Below are 25880 nucleotides of genomic sequence, written 5' to 3'. Positions count from 1 at the left end.
GATTAGGGCCTCATTAATACAGATTGAAGCACTTGTCTTTTTGTGAATTTTTTTTTTTTTTGAGAGATAGGGATATTATTTTTGTTGTGTTTTCACTAAGTGATACTTATGTTTGCTGTGAAGGAGTTGCCGAAGCATATGCCAATAAACGGCGCGGTCCAATGAAAACCTATGTCCACACGCCTTTCTCTGCGTCTTAGCTGTCAATGTGCAAAAAAACGGCGACATTGTAATCTGTTTGAGGCAATGCATGAGCGGGTCATTCCGCGCATGCGGTAAATGCGTCAAAGATTTTAACGTGATTTCATTAAAAAAATAACTACCGCCCGTTAACGCGATAAGTTTGACAGCACTACTTTTTTTACATAATGATTTTATATTTGCCAGAGATGCCGACAGTTGTTGTCTCACTTTCACCAATTAGACGTCGCAACAACAACCACATGACTCCATTATACCAATCAAAGGTAACAATTTTTTTAACCTCCAATAGAGGGCACTCGTGCTCTTTGGACAGGTGATGTTTCATACTGTTGTTGTTGTCTGAATTTGATGATTTTTATGTGATCATTTTGGTCATGTAATGGGTTGTAGTACAGTATAAAAATAACAGTTCATACCGTATACTAATACATAATAACAATACATTTATTTCTAGAGCGCTTTTCACGACACGCAATCACGCTTTACAAGAAAAATCAGACCACAATAGCTCAACAGGAATAACGAAACAATCATAGGGAGGGGATCTTGTAATTGATTCTTAGTTTGACTGAGAGCCAGTGAAGTTGACGGAGGGTGAGGGTGATGTGGTGGGGGTCCGAGTGATGAGGTGTGCTGCTGAGTTTTGGAGGAGCTGCAGTTTCTGAAGGGACTTCTTTGGGAGACCGAAGAGCAGTGAGTTCCAGTAATCGAGCCGGAAAGTGACTGGACTACAGACAAGAGTGGAAGCGGTATGGCGGGTGAGAGAAGGGAGGAGGCGAGAAATACTGCGAAGGTGGAAGTAGGCCGTTCTGCTGATGTCGTTGCTATGGGAGCGGAAGGAAAGCATGCTGTCGAGGATGACACCAAGACTCCTATCCTGAGTGGAGGGAGAGATCGCTCCATTGTTGATGGTAATAGGGAAGTTATTGTTATGAGAGAGCGTGGTGTTGTTGCCTACAGGAGGACTTCTGATTTTGAGCTATTGAGCAGGAGGAAGTTGGAGGAGAACCAAGAGTTAATGTCTTCTAAACAGTGGGTGAGGGAGGAGAGTGGAAGGGAAGAGGTTAGTTTTGAGGAAATGTAGAGCTGGGTGTCATCCGCGTAGCAGTGGAAGTGAATGTTATGTTTGCGGAAGATGGAACCGAGGGGAAAATAATGAAGAGGAGCAGCCCCAGGACAGAACCCAGGGGCACAAGATATAGATATAGTTGTGCTCGAAAAAAAAAAAAAAAAAAACAATATACAGTGGTACCTCTAGATCCGAAGTTAATTCGTTCCAGGACCTTGTTTGTAAGTCGAAATGGTTGTATGTCAAGCAGGATTTTCCCATAAGAATACATTATAATTCCATTAAGTCATTCCACAGCCCAAAAACCTACACTAAATTATTAATAAATACTGCTGTTACTATTGCAAATAGCAATTACAAAGAGCAAAACAAAATTATGAATAAAAATTGTAATAATAATATTAGAAACAATAATAATAATACCTGTAATCATATAACGAATCGGGTTTTAATGTGGTGGATGTATTTTGCGTAGAGTGTTCCGTCAGCTGCTGGGGACTGTAGGCATGTTGTGAAGGCAAGTTCTGCAATAAATTATTAAAAACCTGACGAAGCTGGCGATTTCTTTGTCGATGTTAAAATAAAAATAACTGTCCCCTTAACTTATAAAGACTGGCGAACGGAGGAGGACCGCCGAGCTTGTAGTCATTGTACGGCCGTATTGTTGAGCCAGTTTACGGACGTGGACACCACGCTCATATTTCCATATCATTTCAAACTTCATTTCAATGGTATACCTCACCTTTTTCCTTTTTTCACCACCTGCACTAATATTGTTGGAACCCATGTTGATTTTTCTCAAAATCAACAGTGCGTCTGTCTTGTGAGAAAACAAAGACATTGCCGGGCTGTGATAAATCTTTGTATTTCAAGCATGTTGTCGGATGTAGAAACAAATGGCGATTAAAATTTTATGTTGGATGTCGAAAAAAATCGTGTGTCGAAGCGATCGTATGTCTAGGTACCACTGTACCATTATTTAAAAAAACAAAACAAAACACATTGTAAGCAGTTACTCACAGTGTTACCAATTTTCAGTGTTCTTTTCAAAAAATACTTTTTTTTTAGCCTTTACTTGAGTACATTTTTTGATGAGTACTTTTACTTTTGTAATATTCTTTAGAAGTAACGCTACTCCTACTTACTTGGGTGAAATTTTTGTCAACTCTACCCGCCTCTGCTTTTTTGACACATCTCGCACTTGTATTTACACTTACATATTTTAAATGATGGCGACTGTTTTACCCTGTAACGCGCATTCATTTTCAAAATTTGTATCCTCATTAGTGGCACTAACGAGCAACAGTGGTACCTATTTCAGCAACTTTTGGCAAAAGGTAGAGGTGTCTTGAACTAGTCACTCGCAACTTCCATTGCTTTCTATGGCAAAATATGATTTAAAATGAGGATAGGAAGGAAGTTAACTCATACTATTGGTTGTTGTCCCTTTGAAAGGTCTACAGGATGGCGACAGAGTGGTTAGCACGTCTGCCTCACAGTTCTGAGATCAAGGGTTCAATCCCGGCCTTCCTGTGTGGGTTTTCTCTGGGTAGTCCAGTTTCCCCCCCACATCTCCAAAACATGCATGGCAGGCTGATCGAACACTCTAAATTGTCGCTAGGTACGAGCGTGTGCGCGAATGGTTGTTCGTCTGGCCACCGATTCAGGGTGTACGCCACCTACTGCCCATAGTTAGCTGGGATTGGCTCCAGCACCTTCGTGACCCTCGTGAGGATAAGTGGCTCAGAAAATGAATGAATGAATGATCTACGAATCACTGAAGTAAAAATTCTAGCCCTTGAAATTTGAGACATCTCTTAGATAACTTTAGCTATAATTAATTGTGCAATCAAATTGCATTTAGTAATCTAAAATTCATTCTAGGAAGATTGAGACATTTTTTCACTGGTGCAAATTAAAAAAAATCTTTTGAATTAAGGGTAAAAGCATTGTTTATTCACGCTCATTTATATGTCGATTGATAGCACAGTCTGGCAAGCAACTCAGCATCTGATGTAACCAATACCACATTGTGCTGTTCTTCTAGGAGATAATAGGTTATAATAGAGTGCACCCATCCTGCTGTTGCTTTAATCAAGGAAATGCCATGCTGGCAAGGAAACTTAGTCAACCTTTTTGCTCCACTCAGGGAACCCTATTTCCTATGCACCACAGCCAAAACAAGCAATAATTTATTTTACATTATCCAAGTGAAGCATAACAATACCATATGCAAGGGGTAATTGAAAGTGTCCTAATGCAGGATGAAGAGTCACTAACCCATCGAGAAAATGTTTCATCACCCGGCTATCTTTCATCAATTTAAAACCATTTCTCCATTCCTTATTTCATCCTTCATCCTTCTATTCTTATCTGTCATGCCATAAAAGCTACATTTACTATCATCAGGGGCAATTTGATAAAATGGATGATATTTGGGAGAGCTTTTTCATCGGCTGCCTCTGTGGGTTTGACTTCTCTTACATTTTGTCTGCTTCATCTTATCAAATGAAATGAAAGAAAACCTGCGCGCTAAATTGACATCCACATTGTAGGTAAAAATGTTGAGCCCAAATAATTCATACGGTGGCCGAATCCGGGTAAGAAAAAAAAAAAAAAGAATTTTTATCTGGTTAAGAGGGAGGTAGGTTACTATTGGCTGGAAAATATACAAAGAAATTTCAATGAAATTCTGTTAAGAGGTTGTCATTTATAGTTCAGCTTTGACTTGTTTAAGTATTTAATTATTTTTCTTTTTTTAAGGTATAGTTTACTTTCTGAAGTAAATGGTCTAGTCTAGTGGTACATTTGCCTGACTTCAGCGCAGGCAGTGTGGGGTCGATTCCCACGCAGGGAGGGTGTGATTGTGAGTGTGAATGGCTGCTTGTTTCTGTCTGTGCCTTATGGTTGACTAGCGGCCAGTTTAGGGTGTAGTCCACCTTTCACCCCAAGTCAGCTGGGATAGGCTCCAGCTCCCTGCAACCCTGATGAGGATAAGCAGTGTTGAAAATTTATGGGCTTTACTTTCTTTTGAAATCTACATTTCAGTTAATTTGTTCATGTCACTGTATTCATTGAAAATTGGTTGTACCACTACATTTTCTAAATGGCATTTGAAAACAATTTTTTAGACGCCTTTTGTATGCAACCATTCATAATTGGTAACCAGGTTATGGAAGTCCATGGAAACGCCTTCAAAAACTTAAATATGCTCGAATTTTCGTTTTGGTTCCAAAAAATAAAAAATAAAACATTTAAAAAAAAGAGAAAAAGCAATTCGTCCTCTGAATTGTTTTGCAAGATGAATATGTCGCCATGTAAACTTGCTATCAGAATATAGCATTGGCGCATTCTCCATTCCGAGGGAATTTTGGTCTTTTGAGTACAGGACATAAGCAGCATTTGACGGAGGTAACTACATTGGCACGACACCGGCGGATGTACCATATTCAATGGATGATGATCTTGACGAAAAGCATAGCTGTCCTAAGCAGCTTGATTTCAAATTCCCCTCAAGAACGATCATCTGACCAAAGCACACGGTCCCACTGGGACCGTGTGTATTTTTGTGTGAGACCAAGATTGAGCTTTTTGGCAACAAACACTCTAAGTGGGTCTGGCGGCTGTTTCGCTTCCAAAGGCCCTGGGAACCTTGTTAGGGTGCATGGCATCATGAATGCTTTGAAATACCAGGATATTTTAAATCAAAATCTGTTGCCCTCTGCCCGAAAGCTGAAGATGGGTCATCACTGGGTCTTTCAGCAAGACAATGACCCTAAACATATGGCCAAATCTACACAGAAATGGTTCACCAGACACAAAATCAAGTTCCTCCCATGGCCATCTCAGTCCCCAGACCTTGTTTTGTTGGCAAAAGGGGGTTGTACAAAGTATTACCACCGGGGGTGCTAATAATTGTGACACACATTATTTGATGTCAAATAATTTTTTCTTTATGTGGGATTTTTTACCCACTGAATGAATGCACTTGTATTGAAGGTTGGATTTTTCTCTTTTTTTCCATTAAGGTCCCATATTATTTTAATTAAAAAAATATTAGAAATTAAAAAACACATCTTTTTCAGGGGTGCCAATAATTATGGAGGGCACTGTATCTCTTGCTCATTGCTGTGAGCTCATTGTTGGCAAAAATACTGTGCACACTCTGAAAACAAGAGCGCCACTGCCACCCACTGAGTTGATGTGCGATTCTAGTTGCACAAGTATTTATTCCCTGAGGTCACAATCGGGCACCCCCTGGTATTGCTTTGCACACCCTGTGTGTGTGTGTGTGTGTGTGGGGGGGGGGGGGGTCTCAGTATTTGAGAAGGGCTGACTTAATTAGTTGTTACTAGCATAAGAAGCTAATGCAAAAGTTGACATTTTCTCAGTGCTCCTTGTAAAACAACACAAGGGCACCAACTCCAGCCCCCCCTCCCCCATTTCATTTCACTTTCTGTTGACGTAATCGCCAGTCTTCGTAATACTTGGGTCCCTTTGGGGCCTGCAAAAACTGAAATGATCTGATTGTGGATACTGATGAAACTGGAAACCCAAATGGTGGACCACCGGCATGCAGCTTTGTCCAGAGTGAAGTCTGCCTCATTCCAAGCCTGGAGATACTGTTACCAATCGATGATCCATGCACTGATGCCCTCTCTCTCTCTTTCTCTCCACCTTTAAATCTCTCGCTCTCTCCCTCTCTAACCTGCCCTGCAGTTGATCCGAAGACAACTATTTTGAGGGCTTACTGCTTACAGAATCTGTGACATCAGCGCTAATTTTAGGATGGGATCCCCCAAGTGGGCAAGTGCGCTGCACTGCTACTCTTACTTTTTGACCATTTTTTCCTGCCCCTGGTGCTCTATTATTTATCAATGCAGTATTCAACAGCATGTAGTCTTTGGTCAAGTAACTCAATAGTGCAGAGTTCACTGTCAATATTAGGAAAAGAGGGTGCTTTATTTAGTAGGCAAATCTGAAAGGACACAGACAGTGTGTTCTAGATGACCTTGTACTATACATGGTAAAACTTAAAATTCAACATGAGGTGAAAGTACAAGAGACTTAAGTAGACGTCTTATGAATTGATTCATTCATTTGCCAGAAGAACTATTGGTAGTTCTGATTCACAGTTCTGCACTTTTTTTCTTTAAATAACTAACAGTACAAGATAGCATAGCTTAGGCTAGTGACCATTTTCAGCTTTGTTCATCAAGAAGTTGGGCAAAGTGAATTAGCCACAGACACTATATTGCAACTTAATTCCACAGTGACACCAGGTTTCGTGAACACAAAAGTTGGCGACCAACCAATTTCAGGAAAAGTGGAGGACAGAATATTTTCTAGTTGAGTACAGAGGCATCCCGACCCCAATGTGTATTACTATGTACGCATAGGGAAAATTGCAATTCTCAAGAATTACAATATAAAATGTCATTACTCAACCAGACATGCAGAGGAATATGTAAAATAGCAGAGATGAGAGTGGGCCAACAATCTGCAAGAAATGTTCTCTACTGTTATTCATGAAGATTGAGAAGACTGCATAGCTCACTTGTACGTCAATATTTGAAACCTTTTTTGTAGAATACTTGGTGTGGCCCACACACACCCAACTCCATCTCCTGCAGCTACTGAATTAATTGAGTGCGAGACCCCTGATCTAGGGTGTATCCGACCCCTCATCTGAGAACCTATTGAGGACAAGTGCTAAGAAAATGGATGGATGATTCATTTATTCGGTTGTCAGGAATAATTAATGTTAAGAGGTGTGGAGAGCAGATACATTGAATTAATCCATCATTAACTACTGCAACTTGGGCTGAGTGATATTCGATTCATCTAGTTGGAAAACGACTGACCTAGTTTTTCATTTACTGTTAGCAAGATGGAGGTTGAGTTTTTTTTTCTGGGTCAATCACACCTTCAACTTAAATGTGTAGATTTAAGATGGCTTCAATAGGGTGTCAAGTGTCACAGTGGGGGCTGAGCAATGGCGATGATGAGTCGACAAAGGAAGAAAAAGGGGCTCAAATTAATAGGAAACCCCAGGTAGGGATTCATATCACATCACTGATCCCTGGCTCAAACGGCAAAAATTCAGTCATCTATTTAGTTTTCCTGCTGTGAACAATACATCATGATATTGGAAGATTTGTGCAATGCCACATTCTTGTGTTCAGACAAATGTTTAGTTTAGTTTTGTAGTGTTATGGTTTCTCTCAGAGCACTCGTCAAAAGCTATTTCATTATTAAAGGGAACCTATTACTTAAAGACTTGTAGGCGCTAAGAAGGCAAAATTGTTCTCTTTTACTAAAATATGTTATTAGAAACACATACAATATTGCCATTGATTTAATAAAAATCTATAATAATTAGTACATGTTTTGACCTAAAGAGGGCTCCATGTTTTATGGACGCTCGGTGTGATGACTTAGGGTTTCTGCAATTCCTTCTACACGGCGAGACGTCACAACACATGCACTCATCGGTTAAAAGCGGCGAGAACTTACTCTTTGTGTTTTTAGTGAGTCTTTTATTACATTTTCATTGCCTCAAAATACTTTTTGCATGTGTTTCCCTCTCATACTTTTAAGCATTGTGTTTGCTTGTGGTAGCTTTAAAGCAGATTGTTGATGTTAACCACATTAGTCACGTAGCATATTTAAACCACTCTTATTTGATATTACTACCGTACGTTTAAGTATTTTCTTAAGGCATCTTTAGTATGTTCTGTCTGTATGCATCTAAACAAAACAAGCTGAAAGCGCCCGGTAGTACTTTGGGTGTCAAACTAATCTCTTATAGACGTTTCGCCAGTGCAGCACATTTTGGCAGAACAACGTTTTTTCCTACTCTCTTCTAGTCTCATCCTGCCTTTCCTGTTAATTTTGCTTTTGCTGCTCCTTTTATGAAATATCGACAGTGCTGTCATGCTCATTAATGTTCCTCTTGGGTTCAAATTGAAAGGGTTGAACACAAGGGCGAAGGTTTGGTCTCAATATTGGTAGGGACGATATAACAGCATAACCTGCATGCACACTTTTTGCTGGGGATGGGACATTAATAACATCGAACAGATTGGGTGAACAGGGGTCAGGGCTACATTTCTCACCGATATGAACCTAATTAATTGATAGGCTAAATTATTAATGCAAAATAAGTCTGTATTGATTTAAACTAACATTCACACTACAAATTTACAGTGTAACGTCTTAATCTGATCATTTTACTTAAATCTAGTCGAATAATTTTCTCCATCTTGTTTTGAGTGTTAAAGTCTAGTTAACAGATTAATGCGTCAGATTCTTCCGCTTACTTTAAGTAAATATTACTCCAGTATTTGTTCTTATTAAGCCCATACATCTTAAAAGTTGGTCATTTTTCACCTAAATAAAAAAAAAAAAAAGAAATGCTTTCAAATAATGTTTTTAACGATATGTATTCTTGAATTAAAAACATTTCTGACAAACAAGTTTTTTTAATATCAAATGTACAAACTTTTTGCTTAAAACAAATCTGTTCAGCTTATTTTCAGCTATTTTATTTAAAATCTGAGAGAGTAAAATTTCTTGAAGCACCGGCAGATAAATCCACTTATTTCTAGTAGATTTACACTGAAAACAAGGGAGTTTTTTTTTTTTTTTTGGGGGGGGGGGGGTGCAATGCATATGTATTGGTTTAGGTGGTACACCGTTCGATTCAAACCTTTGTTTTAAAAAACTACTCAAGAAAAATTTTGAAAACTTCCAGAATAAGTGTCTGCATTTTATAAGCAAATTTAAATTGCAATATCCGAACACAAATTATATTAACAATCATACACAAGAAATACAAACTTGTTAATCATCTCTTAACTATCCAGGAATGCAAAAAAATAAACGGTTCTGCGCATGCGCGTAATGTTAAAAATGGTCGTGAAATCGAATGCAGCGGTTAAAAAAGTCAACACTACAAACTTTCTATAAAGGAATATTTACTTACCTTTGATCATGGACGCACTTGTAGAAAAGTTCTCCTCAGACACATCCTGCCATGTGGCTAAACACAACCCAACTGCATGCCGCTCTCTCACTGTTAACGTCTTTGCCGTGTCTTTAAGCATTTATTTCTGCCATATTCATGTTGCACGTGTATGTTTATGATGTCACTTGTTTATTTAGCACCTTTGAATAAAATTGAGTCCAACTGAATCTGTGTGTGTGTGTGGGGGGGATTGAGTCTTCAGACAACCAAACTTGTGTTTGAGGGGGAAAAATGGACTGACCCATTTTGCAAGTCAAAAAGGGGGTCAATTTAAGTCTGAACATATTGAAAGTACTGTAATTCACTTAATAAAGGTAGGGTTAATTCTATCCTCACAACATGGGAAGACAATCTAAATTACATATGTAATTGAAGTCATTATATAATGCAAATAAGGTTGCTTAAAAGTTGGTGGGGACAATTTGAGCATCAAGAAAAGTTGGTAGTGTTATGTTTTACAAATTGTATAAAAAAAAGAAATATTTTAACTCATAATAACGTTTATCTTTTAAGAACTACAAGTCTTTCTATCTGTGGATCCCTTTAAAAAAATACATGTATAGTACTACATCTTATGGTGAAATGCTTTATCGGCAAATGAATTGGTGAATCAATTTCATACGTGAGTGCAGTTCAATGATATTTTATGACAATTTTCTTGTGTTAGCAAGAACATTCTTCATAGTCTTTGACCTTCTGTTACTATAAAACTGTGTTGCTCTTCAATTGTTGAAAATATGCTTTTTAAAATCACATTTTAAAAAAGAATCCCAGTCAGCTGCTGGAGCTGTCCTTCAGACTTGCCTATTTATTGTTTTAAAGATGAGCCAAGAATCAAATGGCCAAGATAGGTACCAGTTGCCTTACTTTGTTTTGACTCATTTACTGCCAGCCATCCCTGTTAAAAAATAGTTGACATCAATTACTATCAACGCAGCAAATCAGTTTATAAACTAAGTGCTGGCAACCTTTGATACTAAAGATTTTTTTTGAACAGATAAATTATTAAAATGATTAAGATAATGACCCATTCAACTTGAATTACTCTGATTCCATGAGAAATACAATGAAATGCTATATGGCATACCGTGAAGTGTCTTACCTTTTTAACCAGACATGTGCATATTGTACCTTTTACAGGTGACAAGTGTTATGTCAACAAACTGCCAGAAAAGCTCAGCTAAAACCTCTGTCATGTCGGTCATTCTCTACCTCCCCCAAGGCCAAGCGACAGACTGCCTACCTCCACAGCAGCCTTGGCTCGCTCAAACTCCTCTTCTAGGGACTGATGTCTGGACAGGAGGGCGCTGCCCCACCTCTGATCCTTGGTTAGACGAGCCTGTTACACAACCACACACGCAAACACACAATTCATAGCATATATGTACATGCAGAAACACAGTCTATTAATCATCGACGTATAGCCCATTACTCACACGCGCACCCACCCACCCGCACACACAAATTCAGCCAGAGGGAGGACAGGCAGGGATCGTGTGCAGGGGTCAGCCTTGTCTGCTTTCTCAGGGACGAGTGAATATCTCCTCCTCAACAAAGCCCCTGACATGCTTAGCTCAATCACTCGTGTCAGCAACTCGCCGCAACCCTCATCCAAACTCTGTGCTGTACTCAGCCAACCTCTCTTGGGTTCACCACCGGCCCACCATCCACTCTTGTGCAACTGCACGTGCAACTCTACACCCCACAATACGCTGACAGCCTCACAGGTGTCACTTCGTACATCCTGTAGTTAAATTTAAAACTGACCAACTCAGCAAAGTTGCAGGTATAGCAATACATTAACGCAGCGTAGGTTAAACGATTCACATTTTGAATGGAGATTTATTGTAACGACTATATAGAATGAACATCGTGAAACATTAGGTCATTGAATCTATTTCAGACTCTGAAGAGCTAAAGTGTCTATGTGGAATTAGTGGTGTCCCCTGAAATGGGTTATATAATCTCAGTGTGATGGATGGATGACAGTAATGTGCCGTTTTCATTTCATGCTTTCTTCCTATTTATATACACAATATATATAGTGTGTATTGTACAATTTACAACGATTAGACTAAGCAGAATATTTAATCTTTAACATCAGATAATGCTCACACTTAAAGATATAACGATTTGAGTCAAGACCAATTTAGTGACTCAGCTATGTTTTTCATTCATCTTTCAGAAAATGAATAGCTATTTTTCTGTTTTCAAAAAAATAGAACAAACGAAAGAGCAGCACTCTAGTGGTTAGCACAAAAGCTTCACACATTCTCACGTTCCAACTCTCGCTCTCCATTTTTCTAATTGTCTGTGATTGCCTTGAATTCCTGCCTGTACCCCTCCTCTCACCCAGTCAAATGGGAAATGCTCCAGATCACCCGCAATGCTAATGTGGATAAATTGCTGAAATGGATGGATGGAAATAGAATAGAATGATATCGAATAAAACACACAAGTGCTAATGAATATATATGTAGTGTTTACATTTATCTCTTTTTGGCATTTCCTAAAATTCATTTTCAAATATTCTGTATTTTAGAGGGTATTCTCTATTTTAATCATCTACCTGTTTTCTGCACTTTGTGAAGAACACTACACTGCAAATTTGTAACGTCTCAATCAGATTATTTTTCTTAAATCTAGGCAAATAATTTTTCCATCTTGCTTTGAATGTTAAAGACTAGTTAATACGTTAAAGTGTCAGATTATTTCACTGACTTTATGTCTGTGTTTTTCAACCACTGTGCCACGGCACACTACTGTGCCATGGAAAATCATCAGCGTTCACCTAATTGATGAAAAATGTTTTGGGAAAATGAATCCGTGAATGCGCAAAATCCGATGTCGGTCAGTAATCATGCAATACTCTTCCATTCCAATAGGTGTTATTAAGTAGATAATTACTTTGTTTAGTGCTTCGGACAGTGCTGTTAATCTTACTTTTAAAAAAGTAATTAGTTACAGTAACAAATTACTTCTCCCAAAAGTAACTGAGTTTTACTTCAATGTATGAGTAATTAGTTATTTGGCAAAGTAACTGACGCTACTTTTCATGTTCTACACATTATTACATGATCTTCTATAACGTCTTTCACATCAAATATGTTCATACTAACTGATTGAATTCAACTGAACTGTCCCCCACCCAAAAAAAAAAGAAAAACATTGGTCACACTTTTATCATAAAAGAAAAAAAAAAAGATTACCTTTAAAACTGTGTAATGGTATCCAAACCTAAACATTCAAATGCTGTGAGATTTTGTTTATCCTGTTGTACTGAACCCGCACCGAACCGTGAACCCTGTACCGAGGTATGTACTGAACCGTGAATTGTGTTTACTGTCACACCCCTAATATATATAGATAATATGCAATGCATTCAATATGCAGGTGAGACTGAATCTCTTCCCTCTCCAATCTTTGATCTAGTTGTTTTGATTAAAAAACTAATAATAATAACACAAAGTTTATGGATACGTCATTCAAAAAAAGTTTAGGGCAAGTGACTATTTTTGGTAATACAAAACAAAAACAAATTATTATTATATTGTAGCATCTACAAGGACAACTCCCACTTGGTGATGTTAATGCATACTCAACAGGAGAACAGTCCATTCTTTTCAATTAATTGTACCCACCTGAACGCTACGAACTGTATGTTAAAAAGAAGGTTGCGCGAGAGTTTTAGATGGTGCTCGCCACGTTAATTGCTAATGCTAGCGAGAACACGAATGCTATGCTAATGCTCCGATCCGCCTAGCATCGCGTTTGCAAGGGCGTCACAACCCGCTTCCCTCCTCCCCCCTCCCACTCTACTATCTCTATGTCTCCCACGTCATTCACCAAAATTGTAGTAACGTGCGCCTACACATCCTCAGTAACGGTAACGGCATTGCAAAGATGGGAAAAGTAATTAATTTGATTACTCTCAACCGACAAAAATAACGCCGTTCATAACGCTGTGATACTCTAACGCCGTTACTAACAATTTTGCATAACAATAGTACTTTAACAACACTGGCTGCGGAACAGGCAAGAGTGCCACTGAGGCTAGCGGCAGCTAGCAAGTGCCAGCGGCTAGCTAGCGAAACTACAATGGTGACAGCGATGCAAAAGGTTTTTAAAAAGGAAAGATGCTAACTCAGAACGGGACAAAATTCATTGAATGATGGTCAAAAGGAAACAAGACTGTTTCCTCTCAGAGAGTCTCTGGTGTGACACAATAAGCAAAAGCTATCTTTCATTGGGATTTAGGCTTGACTGTAAAGAAGAACTGAACATAGCGGGATTAACCCTTTCAGACACATTTTTTCTGCTGGGCCACAAAAACAATCTGATTTTGACTCTACTCAAATACCTGTACAAAGTGCAATTTTTTTGGTCGGGGATATTTCATGCTTTTATTGGTTATTTTTAATGTTAAAGTTACATTGTTTTTATTGAGAAATGAGCACTTACGTTTGCCTTTTTGAAGTTGCGTTTTGTCTCAGCCATTTTTAAAGAGCCGAAAATAGCAAAGAGGGCATGTTAAACCTTATGATTTGATTTCGATGGGTAAAGTTCCGTCCAATCATCTTCCAGAAGTGGCAATAGCAACTAAATTTAGTTGATATAGAGAAGCAAACGCATCATGTCCTTCAGCAGCATGATCAGGTCTGAAGGGGTTAACTTTCAACGGAGATGCAGTGATACCTACTCTAATACAACAAGCTCAGCTGTCAAACTGGGAGTGAAAATCTGATTATAAGATATGTTTTTCTTTGTTTTTGTCTGATTCCTATTCAATGCATGACTTTATATTGTCAATACATTTTACATATATCATTTTTAAATTATTTAACGGTAGCGTGCCTTAGGATTTTTTCTATGAAAAAAAACTGTGCCGTGGCTCAAAAAAGGTTGAAAAACACTGCTTTAAGTAAATATTACTGTTTGTTCCTATTAACCCCATTCATCTAAAAAACGGCAAATTTTCACCTAAATCAAGAAAAAGCTGCTTCCAAATAATGTTTTGAACAATATTTTTCTTGACTTCAGAACCTTTCTGATAAACAGGCTTTTTTAAAAGCTTAAATATATTAATTTATTGCTTAAAATAAATCTGTTAATCTTATTTTCAGCAATCCATCTTCATTTAAAGAAATCTACATTAGTAAATTTTACTTGAAGCACTGGCAGGTAATATTATTTATTTATAGTTGATTTACACTGAAAACAAAAGAATTTAACTAGTTTTTGAGGAGATGCGTTTTTGCAGTGTACTTGAATTAGAGAGTACACAGAAAAAAATTCCAATGCATTTTCAGGTGCGATAACTTCTGGACAAAATTACTTTTCACCACTCCTAAAAAGCATGTGAAGATTACTTTTCTGTCGGCTTGTTTTGTATATTTCTTGCAAAACACACTTACAGTATTTGCATGCAGCCGGTATGTGTATTTTGGACACTTAACCTGCTTGCACTGTGGAACTCTTGAACGCAACAAATTTGGAATACTGTACTTGTTCAAACTCCCATCCATCTTGTACGGCTATCTTTAATACCAAATCAATCATTAATGGGGGTGCTGAAAAGGTGACGTATGCTTAGCTAGCTCGATGAGATCAACACTAATGGGCTCAGAGTAAGACGGCTCAATAATTCATCAGCTATTAATCTAATAACGGAATCAGAAATAAGACCCCTTTAGCAGACCTGCACAGACATCCACCCAGCAAGAAAGCGCTTCACATTTGGACCATGTAGCACCACCAAAGAGCAATCTGGAATTTCCCAAAAGCTCAGCTTCAAGTTAAGCTGCTCGTTTTGGAAGTCAAATTTCATGAAATGGTGCTGTGCGTTTTTCGCGGTGCAAATGTTTTAAGTCTTTCCATATGAAATGAAAGGATGCATAGGGAGGCTTACATGTCTTCCACTAATATACTGTCTGTTGAGCTGAAATGGAAGAATTGTAGGTGTTAGGACAAATGACGGCGTAACAATCACACACAAACTTGAAGGGTTAACATGTAGCAATGGTTTTGTTCCAGGGTCTTAATGTCTGTGTTAATACAACATCTACTAATACCAAACTTAATCACTTTTCAAGGATGGTGGCTTCAACAATAAAAATGATTCCTTCCGACTTCAAATCACACTGAGCACTTACTTGAGATGCTAGAGCAGACTCTGGCTCCACTTTGGTGTTTGCCTCCACAGAGTTCTTACTCAATGGCTCTAATGGGGTTTTACAGTCAATGGACCTAAAATAGCGCAGAAGTAGCTGAAATCAATGTTTACAGTCAAGAGTTTTTGTTGTATACAATTTACGTTTGACATTTGTCTACAGTATGCTAAAACAGTGAGGAGGACTTTATTAGATTATAATTTCAAATGTATAATAATCTAAAATGAAATGTCAGTAACTGCTCGAAGCCTTGAGTTCTTAGGCTGATATTTCTTCCATCTAAATCTGGATGAGTCTGACCTAAGAAAAGGGCCATTGTAAACCAAGGGAGGTTACTACATTAGGGTTTCCCCTACAAAAAAAGATTGTGGCCCACCGCCACACCAAAATAAAAGCCGTCATGCCTTGCAAATGAGATTTTTTTTTTAAGATTTAAAGATCCATTCAAATTTATTTTTGTACAATTTAACATGACGTCTACATGAATATATGAAGCTCATTTGTAAGCACTATTTGTCACAAGTCGTCTGAAATAGCACGTCAAATACAAATTGTTCCTTTAAACGCTTCATTTTGAAAAGCGCATCAGTTTTCCTATTGAAAGCTTGTGGCTGGTTAAGTAGGTCGGCTTGGTGCAGAGATGGAAATCAGGGTCCGAGGGTCCGCTAACAAAATGACCATTATTGTAGTTGTAATCAAGACCATCACGTTCCGAAATATTAAATTAGCGTCTGAGGATCATTAAATATTTCGGAACGTAGGGCTCATGCTCCCAGGTGCTCTTCAGTTCCAAAGGTATTAGCTCTCATTTTCGAAGGAGTAGAAATAACCAAAAGGTTATGGCAAGCGTTGCATTTTAATGTTGAGATAACGTTTTAAAAAACTGAATGAGGCAAGATCGCAGATGGAGACGCAGATCAGAAAGGTGCACAGTCCAGGGTAGGAGAAGTAAGCAAATAAGCAAACGGAATCCAACATGGGCAAAAATTCCAAAGTTCAAGCTGTGGCTGTACCACAAAAATCCAGGTGAGTGCACCTATTATTTTTAATAATCCTAATTTTACCTTAAATCGTGGTGTTGAAAAAGGTTCATTGTCTATAACCTGGCATATTCCTTAACCCAAAAATATTACAAAGCAGATGGCGTATTTGCATTGAAAGAAGTATTTTTCATCTCATTGAAACAAATCATTATATGAATTTGCACTAACAATCAGAAAAGTAACTCCCACAAAGACACTTCAGTTTGAACTGAAGTTGGATTGACTACTGTAAATTTGACATATTTGATTTAAATCCAAATGGGTAATCCATTGAATGTGTTTCAGAATATGGACCAGGTCAGCATGATGCCAAAGATGGCATCACACACTGATTAATGGGGAGTGCTGTACCCTTGCTTGAGCCAATTGTCGGCCATTGCGTTGACAGTGCCCATCTCAACAGTGAATTGTAAGAGATTTCTCTGCAATGAACAGGGTAAGACATCTGGTCAACTGTACATTTTTGTTAGAGATGCTTGAGTGTCTTCATTTCCTAGATCTCGTTTTATTTCTTATTTCTATGCAGGTGAAGACAGACTTGAGAAACAGGGGGACCATCTTGCAGCATGCCTCACAATGACTAAAAATAGATCACTTAATTGCTGATTTCCCTTAAATTTTTTTCAGTCCAGGAAAACCAAGTGTTCCCAGGTAGGATGCAAACTTTGGAAATCTTTGTTATGGTACTTGGAAAAAAAAATGTTGTAAAAAAAAATCTTATTTGCCATGATATGAAACAAATTTGCCGCGGCACAACATGGCGTTGTCCGACTCCGACGTAGCCCACATTGAAAGGCACATTGAAAAGAGGGCATGATACGTCACTTGTCGGCATGAACACTATTGAATCTTTTGCACATTGGCATTTCTTTACAGCGCTTGTCAGTTACCTGACAGAAAGAGAAACTGGTTTCCTCAGTGGAAGTTTGGCACGCGATTGGTACAAACAGATCTAGCGGGCATATTATGAGGGAACTCTACATTGGAAACTAGCACTTATGTCGCGCTTTACATTAAAGCACAGAAAAAGGGACCTTTTTCATGCAAAAACTTTTACCACTATGCCACCTACAGTATTATTGTCCAGGAAAATGATTACCATAGAAATTCATTTGAAGAGTTTTTAGATGAACGCCGTCTCTCCAATTTCCACCTCCTGTTGCCGTTTCGCTCAGGGTTGGGGTTCAAGTCTTCCCATTTATCCAAAGGTGAACCAATGTTAGCTGCAAACAAAGGGGAGAATTGTTAAACCTGCAAAGCTCATTGAATTGGTATAAGAAACAACAGAAATTAAGATAAGTTGTTTTTAAAGTGAGTTAAATGTAAATTTGGAAAGAAAAACAACTAATAGACTGAAAGGTCAAACAAGGTGCAAAAAATAGAAAATTAGTACGGGGAATGCTCTAAAAATATCAACTACCGGCAGTTCAAAGATGTTTTTTTCTTAGAAATAGCATCAGGGATATACAGTAGTTGCTGGCATGAATTATTCACTTCACTGCTGTTAAACTTATTGCTTAATTAGTTCCCAGTGAAAAGTTCTTCCTGATTATGCTTGCTCAGCATCCATACCGGAGTCCAGTGACACCCTCTCTGGTGTCCGCGTGCTCTGTTCCGTCTCCACCTGGATCAGTTCTGTCTCAGCGGTCTTTTTCCTGTGCGGACTGTTTTGCTTTTCACGCCGGGACGAACGAGGACTCTTCCTGTCTTTGTTGTTTTTCTGCTCACTTGGCTCACTGAGGTCCAGTAGGTCCAATGTTGACGACAAAACTGCCAAGACAACATTTTTATTGGAACCTTCTTGCTGCGTAAATCTGGATTTGTTTGGCTGTTTTATCATTTCCAAACTGGCTTCAAATGGGAATGTGATACCCAGATGGGGCAGAAAGTACAAATGATTTCCCATTTTCCCATGATACACATTTACTGCCAAATGTGGCACACTGAAATATCTTGTCATCGTTGTATGTGGTTTATGAAAAGTGTTATTCTCATCTGAACGAAGTGGGATTTTTTTTTCTTTTTTAGAAATACAAAAAAATCTAAATATAACTTGCACTGCATTCTTTTTTTATAATCTTCACAACTGAAGATTCAAATGTGTCCCTTCAGTTGTTTTCATGGACACTTGATGCTAAGGAGTGTTCATAGGGCTGAATGATAAAAGCTGTAAAAACAAAAGATTAGGACAAACTAGGCGCAAATGATGAGCCATCAAAAATAGAAACTCATAGTCCCGGTTCATAGTAACATTTAAAAAAAAACATCATCTTCAAAAATATATGCAACAAAAACATGAAAAAAATGGTCACATGAGCAGCATGTTAGCCAAGAGTGAAAAATATATATACCTAAAACTAGCATTAATTTAACTATGCAGTACTTGGAACATCATAAAAGTCACTGTATCCTGTCTTTTTTCTTTGAAGATTACATTTGAATGGTCAATAAAGCAAACCTTTCAATTGAAAAAAAAGGGGAACTACAGTGGTACCTCAACATACGATCGCTTTGACACACGATCTTTTCGACATCCGACGTAAAATTTGTTTCTACATCCAACTACATGCTCTAAATAGGACGATTTATGACAGCCCTGCAGTTTCTGTTTTCCTGCAAGACTGATGCACGGCAGATTTTCTTGAGAGAGAAATCCACATGGGTTCCAACAATGTTAGTGCAGGTGGTCAAGAAAAGGAAAAAGCTGATGCTTGCCATTGAAATGAAGGAGGAAATGGTAGAAAAATATGAGCGTGGTTTGCGCATCCGTGAACTGGCTCAACAATACGGCCGTAGAATGTCTACACACGACGGTCCTCCTCCGACACCCGTTCGCCAGTCTTTATAAGTTGAGGTGATAGTTATTATTGTGGTAACATTGGCAAAGGAATCGCCAGTTTCATCAGGTTTCTTATCATTTATTCCAACAACTTGTGCAACACAACACACCTACTGTCCGCAGAGCTGAACAAAGTGAAAGTAAAAAGTTCTATCTCAAGCTGTCAAGTCAGCCACACGATGCATTCAGGTACACCACGCAAACACATTCGCCACATTAGAACTCGATATGTTACATTATTACAGGTATTATTATTCTTATTACTATTATTGTATCATCATTCTTGTTTTTATTCATAATTTATTTGTTTTGCTCCGTGTAATTGCTATTTGCAATAGTACCAGCAGTATTTATTAAGGATTTAGTGTCGGTTTTCGGGCTATGGAACGAATTAATAGAATTGCAGTGTCACCTCGACATACAATCGCTTCGACACGCGATCTTTCGACATCCGACGACATGCTCCTAATACGACGATTCATGAAAGCGCCGCAGTTTTATTGTTTTCCCGCAAGGACGCACGGCGGATTTTTTGAGAGAAATCAACATGGGTTCCAACAATGTTAGTGCAGGTGGTGAAAAAAAAGGAAAAGGGGTGAGGCTGACCATTGAAATGAAGTTGGAAATAATGAAAAAAAAATATGAGCGTCGGGTGCGCATTCGTGAACTGGCTCAACAACACGGCCGTAGACGGTTTACGATCTCGGCGGTTCTCCGTTCGCCAGTCTTTATAAGTTAAGGTGACAATTATTATTTTTGTAAAATCGTCAACGAAATCGCCAGCTTTGTCATGTTTTTAATCATTTATTTTAGAACTTGTGCGATACAACGTGCCTACTGTCGCAGCTGCTGAACAAGTGAAGAAAAGTAAAAAGGCCTCCCTCATTCTGACATGTCAGCTACGTGGTGCGTTCAGGTACACCATGCATAAATACATCTGACACATTAGAACCAGATTCGTTACATTATTACAAGTATTATTATTATTATTCCTATTATTACATTCTGATTATATATATATATATGGTGGAAAACACAGACAAGGCTGAAAAAGCAGTTTCTGCTCTAACACCCCTTTTTAAAATAAACTGCTGTATTTCCAGACAAGGCTGTAAAAGCAGTTTCTGCTCTAGCACCCCTTTTTAAAATAAACTGATGTATTTCAAGCCAAAAGAACTGTTGTGTTTGATATATATATATATATATATATATATATATATATATATATATATATATATATATATATATATATATATATCCATAGCCTATTCATGGCGCATTAAACCCCCAAACTATTTTTAATTTGTCCATTTTACCCTGGAAACCCCCGTTTACAGACGTCATGCAACCGCTTTTGTTTCAACCTAGCCATAAAAAGAAGGTAATCGTATTTGTTGTTCAAAATGTCTGTCATTTTTAGCTTTGAATCATTAATTGATGTTTAATATTTAGTTAAAAAAAGAAAAAGAAAAACTACTTTAAAAAATTATTCACTCGCCTATTTCAAACTTTTAAACAAATTACGTCACAATGAAAAATTAGCATCTGTAAATAAGTCATGGATACTCACAACTATCGCTTAATGGTACATTTTTTGTTACTGTCACATTTTCCCCATTATTTTAGATGATAAATAATCGATCCAAACAAAGAAAAACTGAAGAAAAAAAAAAGTTTAAAAGGGTAAATACTGTATATGAAAATGAAAATCTTGACCACTCCTTGATATCTGAGATTTCTGCATCGCGACCCTTGTTATATTACCATGTTTCACCCATAAAATCCCCCCAAAATCCGGCTGTGGCCATTCACAGCTGTGTCTTGACACTCAGTGATACATGCCACATGGAGTTTTTGGATCGAAAAGAGGTAAGTACGCGATAATATTTCGTCAAAATCATGGCATTTTTAACTTGCTCTCGCGTGCCCTCAACTCTAGTTAGGGTTTTGTGGTTTTTTTATTTATTTTTTTGATGCCCTGCTGTTCAACATTTTTCTTCCCCAAGAAAATTGAGATTTTAAGGTTTCCAATGATGTATCACACATGCATATAGGACAATTTTAAAATTTGGCCAAATTGGGGACCTCAGAGGGAACTTCAAGTCACCTGAGTGTTTTCTGCCAGCTGAAACGAATACTCGAGGAACTCGAGTAACTCGAGTTTAAAAACTGATCCGAGTAATTTTATTCACCTCGAGGAATCGTTTAAATTTGCCAGCTCTAAGCATCATGTTTTGCCTGGACTACTTTTAATGCGGGACAACGCGCTGATGTCACGTGCATAGAAGAAGAAGCAATAAAAATATATAAAAAACCTTTCTGCAGCCGACAGCCGCTCCAAACTACACCGACGTTGCTAAAAACTAGCCCGCATGACGTTACGGTGGTAGCAGGTAGCATCTGATGCGTCTCATAGATATCACATGTATGTTGAACTAGATCCGAAATGACAGAGTCAGCGGTGTTCGTGAACAGCTGCCATCTTAAAGCAGTACAATTCTCAGCGCTAATAAATAAGATTAAGTTACTGTCACTCGCTCACGTAATGTTAGCCCTGCGGAGGGCTAGGTTTCTATTAAGACCACTGTCGATGCGTGGCTAACATGTCTTACATACAGGCTTTATTTAATCCGTGAAAACATAGCGCTGTAGAGTGATGAGGGTGTAAAATGAAAATATGGTAAAGCTAACTGTCAATTTTAGCTCAGTAGTCATTGCTGGATAAAACACCAAGTAGCACTGGTCCCTAATGTGCTCCAATACAGCAGGTATCATACTGTAACGTTGACAAAGGGTCACCCGCTTCGTTAGGTTGCAATTATTTCTTTTTTGCGAACTTGTGGAACGACAACAACAACAGAAAGGCACGTCTCTCGCTCTACCGCACCTCCCTCACCCCTGCACGTCACGCGGTGCATTCAGGAACGCATGCAAATATCACCGCCATATTATAACCTGATATGTTACAATACATTTATTTTGAACACTGCAAAAACTCAAAATCCTATCAGGACTTACAATTTAGACTAACTTAAAAGTTAACTGGAATTTAAAAATGGTTTGACACAAATGGAAATTCAATTGAGACACGTGGGAAAAACACTTTAACTTTTAAGTAATGTGTGCTATCAAGCGTAATGGCATTTTTAGGTAAGAAATACAGTATATTTTAAGGGTGTAACGGTACATGTATTTGTAATGAACCGTTTCGGTACTTGCCGTTCGGTTCGGAACGGGGGCGTACCGAACGAACTTCTGACGTGATTTAACCCTTACTTTTCGAGGCTGTGAGTCGATCAGGTTACAGTTTCTTTGTGTAGATTATATTTACTCCGTCTTCCCTACTATAATGAGGACCAACACGGTAGGACAGTAAGAAACGTCAACGGCGCAACAACGTGGCCGCCGCGAGAATGCAGTGAAACGCGGCCGTTAAAGTTAATCAGCGAATGCACACCAGTCGCAGTGCGGCCGCGTGTTGAGTCCCAGAAGCGGCTCAACGCGATGCACGTGAAAACAACGATAGAGTTTATTATTTGACGCGAGACACGGCCCTCCTGCGTCAATACTATAGCTAGCAGACCGGGCAGACCGCAAGTCACTCTTGAAAAAATACGGTAGATCCAGTCGATTTTCAAACTAATATGGAATCGTAACCCACTTTTTGAGTCCATCAGATCTTTTGAGTGGTAGATCGGGGCACAGTTGACTTGTCTTTGTTGATTTACAGTTGTCTTCTCTGCTATGGAGGAAGTCGGCGTGATGTCACGATGACGTCACCTCGCTTAGCAACGTGTCACCATTTTGTGAAGGGGGTACGCACAGCTAAACATTCCATAGACAAACGTCTGAAATTCATATATTTCAGGTGTGTTTTGCGTCTTTTTTCCTAAAAACGTCTTAAACGTGGCTTACTATTATCACGAGTCACTGCCGACAGACGCGAGGAGGCGATGCAATTTAAAATTAGCGTTTATTGGCGTACAAAGCTGCTAATACAAAGTCGCAGCTGATAGCTGGATAAAAAAAGGAATGGCCTGCAATGGAGTTCGGAAACATCTACAACTATCTCATAAAGTCATCCAGTAAGTTGACCTTTATCATTTACGTGGAATATGTACTGTGTGGAACTGAGAAAATTGGTAGTATATACGAAGTGATTATTTCTGCCGTTACCGGTAATTCGCCTCCAAGTCACGGCAAAATAACCAATTCCCACCAGGCATGTAATATACCGATTGACTAATCAGAGCAGTTCACGGCAAAAGAAAAAAAAAAAACGCTTTGCGAGTTGCCGGTTAAGGTAAAAATAACAACTGCCTAGTCTATTGAATCGTGGCAGCTAATTGGGGCAAAAAATAATCGATTAAACTCACCAGTAATAAAATGTCGACTGCAAACGTAAATGTGTTTGGATTTAGGTTCCCACAGGCGAAAATAGTCCACGGAACCGTCTTCTTTTACTGTTCCTTGATTAATTGCGCTCAGCCATTTGTTTCTCCTTTTTTTCTCAAGTGGAAGAATGAAAAACTTCAAATGCGGCTCCGAACTCTTCCTTGTGTGACAACCCGCAACACAGCAACTTTTAGCCATTCCGACGGAAAAAAGACGGCAAATAAGACGAGAGTTCAATGCGTTTCTATTATAAGTGACTCGTCTTTTACTCCAATGTCAATATGGCGACGCTTTGTTGTGGCTGGTGATGTCATTAAATGCCCGGATGTCCGACTGCCTCTATAATAATAACCAACACGGCCGCATATTCAATACAAAACCCTCCTACCACAACAAAACAAGTAGGAACTAATATTCACATAGGAACTAAAGTTATACAACATAAAATATACAATATAAATGAATACTACATCACATTTGTAAAATACAAACACATAGTAAAATAAATAATAGCCCATTTAAATAAAATAAATTCGAAATGAGCTAAAACACCTGTATTTTAATAATAAGAATAATATACAGATCCTGCTTACACAATTAAATTTATTAATTTCTGTGTGGCGCTTTAACATGAGAAAATCCACCAATAAAGCTTTTGAAAACCGTTCATAAGAAAAAAAAAATAATTGAGGCATTTCATTTGTAAAATACATGTTAAAATCTTTGTCATTGGGATTGCTTTTCTCTTTAGCACAGGACTTCATTTTTCTTCTTGCTTTCAGAAAGAAAGCTGACCAATACGCAGGGTCTGAAAGGCAAATTGTTGTTGGATTATTATCTTTAATTACCCGCTACTTTTTGAGCAGAATTCTAGCTTTGTATAGGCTACTGTTCCTATTGTTGAAAGCACAAAAGTGTGTAATAAACAACTAGCACATTTATATTTTGCATTTTGTTTTCATACTGTACCGAAAATGAACCGAACCGTGACCTCAAAACCGAGGTACGTACCGAACCGAGATTTTTGTGTACCGTTACACCCCTAGTATATATATATATATATATATATATATATATATATATATATATATATATTTTATAAGATCTAAGAGTTTTTGGAGTGAAAGCAGTGAACTGGTCTTTTTTTTATTCTAGTCACATCTGAGAGGCAATTGTTGGCTGTTTTCAACAATGTACATCGAAAATAAAGACATTGATTGACTGAAAATGGTCCAATATTAGATGAAATGTCTTGTTTTCTCATGTACAATTATAATTGCTCTTTACCTAAAAAATATATGTATTATCCGATTACTCGATTAATCGCTAGGATTTTCAGTCGATTACTCAATTACTAAAATATTACAATATAGCTGCAGCCCTAATATACATATATATTCTGATTTTTACTAATAATTTATTTGTTTTGCTCTGTGTAATTGCTATTTGCAATAGTACCAGCAGTATTTATTAAGGATTTTACGTATGTTTTCGGGCTGTGGAACGAATTAATGGAATCATATTGTGTATATTGTGTTCTTATGGGAAAATTCTGCTCGACATACAACCATTTCGACTTACAAACAAAGTCCTGGAACAAATGAACTTCGTATGTAGAAGTACCACTCTATTTTGATGGAGTAATTTACTTGGCTAATGATAATCCCATAGATTCTCTTTTTGTCGGTCACATTCAGTCAACATAAAGACTCCAGATGGTATTCTTTATGTTGTTTTGAAATAAAATGTAGGTGATTCAGCACCTAATAATATGGCGCTGTTGTTTTGAAAGAAATCTAAATATATGTCAGGCCTATAATGAGGATCATCTATCTATTTAATTGACTTTTATGATGCACTTTATGACCTCAGGAATGATGGCCGTTGGCTCTTGTGTGTGATTTCTTTTATTTTCTTTGGGTTCTAAATTCACTGCGACTTTTTCTAAAATCACATCACATAACATCCGTATTTTTCAGTTGCAGAGTCTAAAAATCATTGCCAATACCTGACAGAAAATGAGTAATAAAATGTCATTTTTTAATCTCTCGCACAATTTTCTTAATAGCAATATCCAACTGTTCTGCGTCATCAGTGCCATTCACATCTTGTATTTCAAATAAACGCTTTC

At 38.0% G+C, this 25880-nt stretch overlaps 1 protein-coding gene across 3 annotated transcripts in view; it reads right to left on the bottom strand.

Moving 5' to 3' along the window:
• pex5la (peroxisomal biogenesis factor 5-like a) overlaps positions 1-25880 on the bottom strand; it is a 187272-nt gene that overhangs the window by 51359 nt on the left and 110033 nt on the right. For 2 of the 3 annotated variants that reach the window (XM_057840380.1, XM_057840383.1), the window contains 5 exons: positions 18088-18285; positions 17615-17738; positions 15455-15548; positions 15211-15240; positions 10546-10641 (listed from right to left, as the gene is read on the bottom strand). In XM_057840380.1, coding sequence (XP_057696363.1) covers positions 10546-10641; positions 15211-15240; positions 15455-15548; positions 17615-17738; positions 18088-18285 — 542 coding nt within the window. The remainder of the gene's footprint in view (positions 1-10545; positions 10642-15210; positions 15241-15454; positions 15549-17614; positions 17739-18087; positions 18286-25880) is intronic. The other variant, XM_057840381.1, reaches the window with a different exon arrangement.

Source organism: Corythoichthys intestinalis, chromosome 7 (assembly GCF_030265065.1).
Source record: "Corythoichthys intestinalis isolate RoL2023-P3 chromosome 7, ASM3026506v1, whole genome shotgun sequence".
In the NCBI taxonomy this organism is placed as follows: domain Eukaryota; kingdom Metazoa; phylum Chordata; class Actinopteri; order Syngnathiformes; family Syngnathidae; genus Corythoichthys; species Corythoichthys intestinalis.
The sequence above is the reverse complement of the archived record's forward strand: the minus strand, read 5'-3'. Positions and strand labels throughout refer to the sequence as shown.